Source organism: Nyctereutes procyonoides, unplaced genomic scaffold (genome assembly GCF_905146905.1).
Source record: "Nyctereutes procyonoides isolate TBG_1078 unplaced genomic scaffold, NYPRO_anot_genome, whole genome shotgun sequence".
Taxonomy (NCBI): Eukaryota; Metazoa; Chordata; class Mammalia; order Carnivora; family Canidae; genus Nyctereutes; species Nyctereutes procyonoides.
Window position 1 is genome coordinate 26,441,593 of NW_026575120.1, and position 9,141 is coordinate 26,450,733.

At 44.2% G+C, this 9,141-nt stretch overlaps 1 protein-coding gene across 1 annotated transcript; it reads left to right on the top strand.

Moving 5' to 3' along the window:
• Positions 1 to 5,009: 5,009 nt before the first annotated feature.
• LOC129515720 (GTPase IMAP family member 5-like) lies at positions 5,010 to 5,783 on the top strand. The gene has a single exon (XM_055334758.1). It carries the CDS (start codon positions 5,010 to 5,012, stop codon positions 5,781 to 5,783), a length of 774 nt encoding a protein of 257 aa, XP_055190733.1.
• The last annotated feature ends 3,358 nt before the right edge of the window (positions 5,784 to 9,141 follow it).

Here is a 9,141-nt window from a genome sequence, read left to right on the forward strand (position 1 = left end):
CGTTCTTGAATTTTGTCATTTTCTGTATCTAATGAAATGATTACATGGTCTTTCTTCATTAGCTTATACACACGGTGAATTGCATTAATTGATTTTTGAATGCAGCTTCAGCCTGGCATTTCTGCAATGAAACACATTTTCATCCTTTTTACATATTGCTGGATTTCATCTCATGAGGTTTTGTTGAGGATTTTTGCATCTATGTTTATGAGAGATAAATGAGAATTTTCTTGTAATGTCTTTCTCTGATTTTGGTATTAAGATAATGCTGGCCTTCCAAATGAGTTGGAGAGTGTTCCTCTCTTTTCTACTTCCAGAAGGGGTTGTGTAGAGTTGATATTTTTTTCCTTAAATATCTGATAGAAGTAGATGGTAAAATAATCTGAGCCTGGAGTTTCTTTTCTTTTCTTTTCTTTTTTTTTGCTTGAATATTTTAAAGTATGGATTTAATTTCCTTGAGAGATATAGGACTATTTAGGTTATGATCTGTGTCTTTCAAAGAATTGAGAGACTGTTCAAAGTCTATTTCACTTAATATGTCAAATCTATGGACAGAGGGGGTCGTTCATAAGCATTTCTTTCTGTGAGATCAGTACTGGTCTCCCCAGTTTTCCTAGGGATATTGGTAGTTTATACATTGTTCCTTCTTTTACTTGGTAAATATTTTTTAGAGCTTTGTTAATTTAATGGTCTTTTCAAAGAATGATCTTTTGGGTTTGTTTATTTTTCTCTATTGTTCCTTCTGTTTTTAATTTTATGACTTGTGCTCTCATCCTTATCATTTTTTGGACTTTTTGGTGGCTTTGGGTTTGCTTTGTTGTTATTTCTCTAGTTTCTTAAGGTGCATGCGAAATTACTTTTCTGAAAACTTTCTTCTTTTCTGACAGAAGCATTTAATGCTTGCTGTGATCTGAATGTTTGTGTCCTCACATATTCACTTGTTTACCGTTAGTGTGGACATTTATCATGATTGATGAACCAGTATTGATACATTATTAATAATGAAAGTCCATAGTTTACATTAGGGTTATTCCCTCTTCCCTCTTGTACATTTTATAAGTTTGGACAAATATATAATGACATGTATCCACCGTTATATCACACAGAGTAGTTTCACTGCCTTGAAAATCCACTTGGTTCCACCTGTTACCCCATCCCCCCAAACCCTGGCAACCCACTGATCGATAGTTCTGCTTTTTCCAAAATGTCATAGCGCTGGAATAATATAGTATGTAGTCTTTTCAGATGGGCTTATTTCACTTAGTGATGTGCATTTAAGTTTCCTCCATGTCTTTTTATGGCTTGATAGCTCGTTTCTTTTTAATACTCAATAATATTCCATCATCTGGGCTGGGCAGCCCCGGTGGCGCAGCGGTTTAGCGCCGCCTGCAGCCCGGGGTGTGATCCTGGAGACCCTGAATCGAGTCCCACATCGGGCTCCCTGCATGGAGCCTGCTTCTCCCTCTGCCTGTGTCTCTGCCTCTCTCTCTCTCTCTCTCTCTCTCTCTCTCTCTCTCTGTCTCTATGAATAAATAAATTTTTTAAAAAATCTTAAAAATAATATTCCATTATCTGGGCGGCCCGGGTGGCTCAGCGGTTTAGCGCCACCTTCGGCCCAGGGCGTGATCCTGCAGACCAGGGAGCAAGTCCCACGTCGGGCTCCCTGCATGGAGCCTGCTTCTCCCTCTGCCTGTGTCTCTGCCTCTCTCTCTCTCTCTCTCTGTGTGTGTGTGTGTGTCTCTCATGAATAAATAAATAAAATCTTTTTAAAAATAGTAATAACATTCCATTATCTGATGTACCACTGTTTATTTATCCTTTCACTTCTTAAAGGTATCTTGGTTGTTTCCACATTTTGCCGACTATGAATAAAGCTGCTATAAATATTTGTGTGCAGATTTTCTTGTGGACATAAGTAATATGTACATATATATATAAATAATTTTATTTATTTATTCATGAGAGACACAGAGAGACTGGCAGAGATCTAGGCAGAGGGAGAAGCAGGCTTCCCGCAGGGAGGCCCATGTGGGACTCAATCCCAGGACCCCAGGATCACGACCTGAATCGAAGGCAGATTCCCAACCACTGAGCCACCCAGGTGCCCCAAGTAATATAGTTTTAACTAAAGGGAAAATAGGGGGCTTTCTAAGAATGACAGAAGCCATAAAGAAAACATTTGTTGAAATTTCCAGGCTTAGCTAAAAATGTACCATAAGTAACTTAAGACAAACAGCAGGGGGGTTGTATTTGCAAGCTATCTGACATTTGACAGTTCTATTTGACTTAGCATACTGTGATTCAAACCAGACAAGATTCCCAGACTCTTTGATACGATATTTTGTTTTATCTTATTACTTGCATGCCTGTGGTATAAGAGGGAAGTATCAGTGACCTCTGGATTTGTCTAAGAAGTCTTGTACATATTTAAATCTGCTAGGAATTACTAGATTTCAATGTACATCTCACTAATAGAGAAACACATTATTAAGAAAGACAAATATAATTCTACAGACATTTAGAGATGAAACAGGACAGAGCTCCAATTTTCAAACACTAACTCACTGACTCCTCTGTAGGACCAACAATTGCTCTTTTTACCTGCAGTTGTAGGAGAAAAGGAATGATTTTCTCCCATCTTTATTGCTCACATTTCTTTCACCAACGGTTGGAAGCACCTGTGTTTTGAAATGCTATCACTGGATTTCCGTGAGTTAATGCTGAGAGAAAAAAGGAGACCAAATGATTATAAACTCTGAGTGAAAAAAGAAAACAGCAGAAAAGAATTTTTAGCAGGTGTAACAGAGAGTGAGTGATATTTTGATTTCTTGAATAATAAATAAGCCTTTCTCGCACAAGAAAAATACATATAATTTAACAGGGAAAAAAGTCAACCATTCAATAAAGAGATAGTTTAGAGAAAGAGGAAACTGTCCCAAATAGAAAGCCATCCCATCTTGGTCAACAAGAGCAACTGAAGAAATGCCTAAAGACAGAATCAAGGTTCTTGTTTCCAATGATTAATTTGTGTTTTCTCTAATGCACAGAAAGTAGCTGGTCAAGATTCAGTTTTTTTCTCTATGGTGGGGACACAAGAGTGTTAGCCTGGGTAGCTTACAGTACATAAAACTACATGTTCATCTCAACCACGAAAAACTCATAAGGTTTGTGTGGGCTTGATACCTTCAAGCAATGTCCCTTCCTTGTGTATCAACTATTTTAAAAATATATACTGAGACAGTTAAATGACTAGACTTTAGGAGTAAAAATAAAATAAAATTCATGATAGTTTTGAGCTGATAAATCTCTATTAAAAACAATTATTTTTGTTTTGGAGGAGCAGATCTTTAGCTCCCCTCCTCTTTTTTTTTTCCTGGCAAAAATGAGATATAAGAGGTGTTTCTAGCTGGTGAAGGAAAACGTGTTTCTAGCTCGTGAAGGAAAATGTCTTCTACATATTAGACACATGCCTTTCTATCCTCCACAGCAAGAGGGCAGACATCTACCTCATTCAGTGTAATAGGCATTATTATTTGAAAAGTGAAAATTATAGTATTAATGTAGGAGGATATTTTGTAAGTCAATCATGGGTTTCATTGCAAAATGTTAATTGTGTTATCTGCATTATAATTGCTCTCCTCTATAAACTAAGCAAGGAACCGAGAGTTACCTGTATCTCACTTTCCTGCTAGAGCTGTTTTTCAAGAATCAATCTGAATACAAACATGCAAGCCATCCATGGGACTCTACCCCACTCACCCTAAGGATGTCTCCAGAGAGGCATTTCAACTCCCCGGGAAGAGTCAGGGGCTCTGCAGCAAGGGCCAGTGCAAGGGCCAGTGCAGTGCAGGCAGAGGGGAAACGTTAACCAGGGCAGCGAGAGGGGCCTAGAGCACCCCCACCCCCTTCAATGCCTGTTAGTTTGCCTAATTCACATTGTGGGTGGGGATGGATGCTCCTCAGGTTCGGTGGAAGTGCAAGTCCACTTGGGGAAGACACCTACTAAACCTTGTTTCTACCCTCAGGTCAGAGCATGGGCAATCCAAGGGCAGGGCATTTGACAGAGAAATAAGAGGGAGAGCAGAGCCAGAGACCATCTCAGTGAGACACTTGCCTTGAACTCAGCCTTCACTGCCATCTGGAATTATGCAAAAGAAACTATCCTTATGCCAGAGAGGTTCATGGTGGGGATGAGGAGATGCATGTCCAGTTTTGAAATCTTTATTTCTTCCAGAACCACCAGATATGGGTCCAGTGAAAGGCCGTGGATGGCTTGGTTTGGGATGCCCCAGATGTTCATTGGCTTCTCTGGATCTCCATTCTCTCAACTATCTTGGGTAGAGAATTTGTTTTGCACAAAACTATTGCAAAGATGTGGTGGGGAGAAAGAAACAGTGATTACGAAAAGCAGAACAAGACAAAAATCCCTTCTCTTTTGTCATCTCTGATGGATCACCCCAAGGATGGCTTTTTGAGGAAACAATCTGTTCTTTTCGTGTTTCCAGGTACATAGTCTAACACCTCCTCCTTCCGTAGAATTTGTGGCTAGTTTTAAAAAAATTTTTATCTGTGTGTGTGTGTGTGTGTGTGTGTTTGTGAAGAGACCAGAAGCCAATGAGAGAGGCCGTATAGGAGAGGAAGGAAGATTCTGTAAAACTTACAAGATTTTCCAGGATCTACTAAGCCACAAGGCTTGTTCTCTCTCTCTCTCTCTCTCTCTCTCTCTCTCTCTCTCTCTCTCTCCCTTTCATCCCAGGTTTACCAGTAATTGCCATGCCAATCTGGACATTTGAATTTCCTAAGCGTCATCTTTATTCTTAAATAATTAAGGTTAACAATTATCCACCCCAAGGTCCCTATAAGTACAAGCTGAAAATATTACTGATACTACCTTTTTCAGAACCTAAAATTTTGAACAGAATGAGCTCAGAGTAGAAAAACCCTTTGGTGATACTACCAAACTTCTTTCCCATGTTTGTGCAAAACCGTGTTCATGTATGCATGTATGCATGTATGACACAGGGAACAGCATCCTCTGCCAGCCGGTGTTCGAGTCCAGGCTGGGGAACCAGCCTGTGACCAAAACGTGCCAGGGGGAGACAGGGACCTGGAACGGAAGGGGCATCCTGGTGGTCGACACGCCTCCCCTCTTCGAGGCAGAGGCTCAGACCCAAGAGCTGCACAAGGCCATCGGGGACTGCTACCTGCTGTCCGCCCCGGGGCCCCACGTGCTGCTGCTGGTGACCCCGCTGGGGCGCTTCACCGCCCAGGACGCGGTGGCCGTGAGGAGGGTGAAGGAGGTCTTCGGGGCGGGGGCCATGAGGCACGTGGTGGTCCTGTTCACCCACAAGGAGGACTTGGCGGGCGAGTCCCTGGACGATTACCTGGCGGACACGGACAACCACAGCCTGAGGAGCCTGGTGCAGGAGTGCGGGAGGAGGTACTGCGCCTTCAACAACAGGGCCACCGGGGAGGAGCAGAGGGAGCAGCTGGCCAGGCTGATGGCCGTGGTGGAGAGGCTGGAGAGGGAGACGGGCGGCGCCTTCTACAGCAACGACCTCTTCTTCCAAGCCCAGCTGCTGCAGCGAGGCGGGGGCGGCACCCGCGGGGCGGAGCTGGAGGGCTACCTGGCCAGTGTGCGGGTGCAGGTGGAAAAGCAGAAGCGAGACCTGCGAGGTCCCGGGAGTACCTGGGCCTGCCTGGCGCTCCTCACATCAAAAGCTGGCTTATTTCTCCTCATGAATTTTGAGTTTGTCTCATCCTGTGCAGCTTACTTCTGCTGATCATTCTGTATCATCTTTAATTTTGTGTCATCTGAGATGCCTGGCTGGCTCAGTCTATAGAGCATGTGACTTTTGATTTTGGGGTCGTGAGTTCAAGCCCCATATTGGGCGTAGAGTTTAAAGTTTATTTATTTATTTATTTATTTATTTATTTATTTATTTATTTATTTATTTATGAGAGAGGCAGAGACATAGGTAGAGGGAGAAGCAGGCTCCCTGCAGGGAACCTGATGCAGAACTTGATCCCAGGACCCTGGGATCATGACCTGAGCCAAAGGCAGACGCTCAACCACTGAGACACCCAGGCGTCCCTGGGCAGAGAGTTTTAAAAAACATTCTGTCATCTGTATGTCACAGCACTTCCTGAAGTATCTCCTCATGGTTCGTTGTCCTGTGTGTCCCCAGTTCTGAAATTCTCATCTTCCACAGATGACACAGCTTGTTGTCTCTACAGCTCCCATTCTCCTTCTTTCTTACGGACTTAGGATTTGGTTCAGGTCCCCACCTCTCCTGAACGGAGCCAAGTGCCTCAGAAGAAGAGGACAACAGTTCAGCTCTGGGAATGCCTTGCTGGTCTATATATGACCCCATTCTCTGGGGCAGTGACTAGTTCAAGAATGGGCCTGAGAACCAATTCAGGCCAAGGAGAAGTGAGTAAAAGTCTGTAGAGGTGGAGACAAAAGGTCTCTCCTTTCTCAGGAGACAGTCTTCTCCCTCTGGCCTTGTTGGGTACGAGAGTGATGCTTGGAACCCCAGCAGCCATCTCGCAGCCAGCCTGAGCTTGAAGCCAATGCTTCAAAGCAGATAGAGAAATGAAATGAACCTGAGCCCTGAATTAGCCAGTCCGGAAGCCCGCTCTATCTCTGGATTTCAGAAGTGTCTGCCAACACATTTCCTAATTGCTTCTACCTGCATCTGAAAACATGTGAAGTAATGAAGAATTCTCCATATTCCTTTTTAAACATCTTTCATCCTATCAGAGCCTTCTTGTTCTCATGCTTCTTTCCAGGAAGGTGCACTGAGGAAAAATGAACTTGTTCCTAGAATTAGGAAGGGCCCGCCTCTACTACTAAAGTGCCTGCTCCGTTGTAGACACTCAGTGAATCATGAGTAAAGTGAAAACTCCATCTCGTTGGATTATTTTGAAAAAAATCAGAGAGGGTGGGGGAATGTGAGCACCTCTGGGCAGGTCCCCTCTGTACTTCCTTCACAGTCTGGGGGAGAGACAGAGCTCACTCTTGAACACTTTCCAAGGAATTACTTTGTTTTTTTTTTAAATAATAAATTTATTTTTTATTGGTGTTCAATTTACCAACATACAGAATAACACCCAGTGCTCATCCCGTCAAGTGCCCCCCTCAGTGCCCGTCACCCATTCACCCTCACCCCCTGCCCTCCTCCCCTTCCATCACCCCTAGTTCGTTTCCCAGAGTTAGGAGTCTTTATGTTCTGTCTCCCTTTCTGATATTTCCCACACATTTCTTCTCCCTTCCCTTATATTCCCTTTCACTATTATTTATATTCCCCAAATGAATGAGACCATATAATGTTTGTCCTTCTCCGATTGACTTATTTCACTCAGCCTAATACTCTCCAGTTCCATCCACGTCGAAGCAAATGGTGGGTGTTTGTCGTTTCTAATGGCTGAGTAATATTCCATTGTATACAGAGACCACATCTTCTTTATCCATTCGTCTTTCGATGGACACCGAGGCTCCTTCCACAGTTTGGCTATTGTGGACATTGCTGCTAGAAACATCGGGGTGCAGGTGTCCCGGCATTTCATTGCATCTGAATCTTTGGGGTAAATCCCTAACAGTGCAATTGCAGGGTCGTAGGGCAGGTCTATTTTTAACTCTTTGAGGAACCGCCACACAGTTTTCCAGAGTGGCTGCACCAGTTCACATTCCCACCAACAGTGTAAGAGGGTTCCCTTTTCTCCGCATCCTCTCCAACATTTGTGGTCAAGGAATTACTTTGGCAAACATTCGAATATGAATGAGTAAAGGTTTAACAAAACCCTTTCTCCATCTCTGCTATAAAATCTCTTTGGGCTAGGAGAGCAACAAAGAAGGGATGCGGATTATTGCACATCACTGCTGCTGGTGGTGGGGAAACAGGCCCCTTGCTGGGTATGGACTAGCCACACACCTGGAGGGAGGCCCTCCTCTTGCAGCCCTGCTCCCCCATACTTTCTTGGGCCAAGTTTTTGCTTCATCCAGGTGACTTCCTGGTGGGAGGCAAGGTCACCCACTGTCTCCTGGATCTGGACTTGTGCCTCCGATGGCTTCAAGTTTGGCACATTCAGATCCAACCTTGTTGGATCACCTTCTTCTGCTCAACCCACTCACCCTCTGAAGGCCCAGGGCCCCAAGGCTGAAACCTGGTCCCCCCCTCATCCAGGAATCCCCTGTTTTTGAAAGAGCGTGTCATGTCATTTCCACTTCGCTTTTATACAACCATTTACATTAGTGCCTGTTTTCCCTTAGTGAAAGAAAACTCAAAGAGGATTTTCATTTTTACGACAAGTGGCAAAAAGTGAAAATAACATTCAGCTGGTTTTGCAGTGAGCCAATGGGAGGGGCAGCGTGCATCCAGGGCAGCCAGAGTGGCTTGGCCGGTGCTTCTCCGGGAGCCCCACACAGCATCTCGGTGTCCGCCACCACAGCTCTGGGCTTCATTCTCAACTGATTTCATGCATCCATTAACAAAATGTGTCTGAGGGTATTGGAAAAGCCAAAGAAAGATCATTTGGTGGGGGTGGTGGGGTGGTGGGGGTGTCTGGGAATGTTCAAAAATGTTCCATATAAATTAACGGTAATTGTTTCTTTGCTTTACGCCGCCGTGTTGCCTTTCAAAAGGTTTCCTAGGAATGCCCTGCCTTCGGAAATCGGAAATTGGGAAGGGTCTGCATTGCTGTCCAGAACCACCTGGTGTAAATTCCACCCTTTGTCAGGGTTGCCCATGGGTGTCCTCTCCTCTCTATCCCATTCCCTCTGCTGCAGCTCAACCCTGATGGCTCAGATGGAAATCTTATTTTCTAAGTGTTATCCCTGCCCCCAGGCTTACATTTATATAATCCAACCACCACATTGCTGCCACGGAATCTTCCTAAAATATGCGAATCTCCTTAAAAACCTCCAGTGGCTCCTTTTTTTCTTTCTTTTCTTTTTTTTTAAGATTTTATTTATTTATTCATGAGAGACAGAGAGAGGGGCAGAGACATAGGCAGAGGGAGATGCAGGCTCACTGCGGGGAGCCTGACACGGGACTCCATCCCAGGACCCCGGGATCACGACCTGAGCCTAAGGCAGACATTCAACCACTGAACCACCCAGGCGTCCCAATGACTCCCTTT

Excerpts from the sequence above, each read along its gene's own strand:
- LOC129515720 (XM_055334758.1), top strand. The coding sequence starts at position 5,010 with ATGTATGACACAGGGAACAGCATCCTCTGCCAGCCGGTGTTCGAGTCC.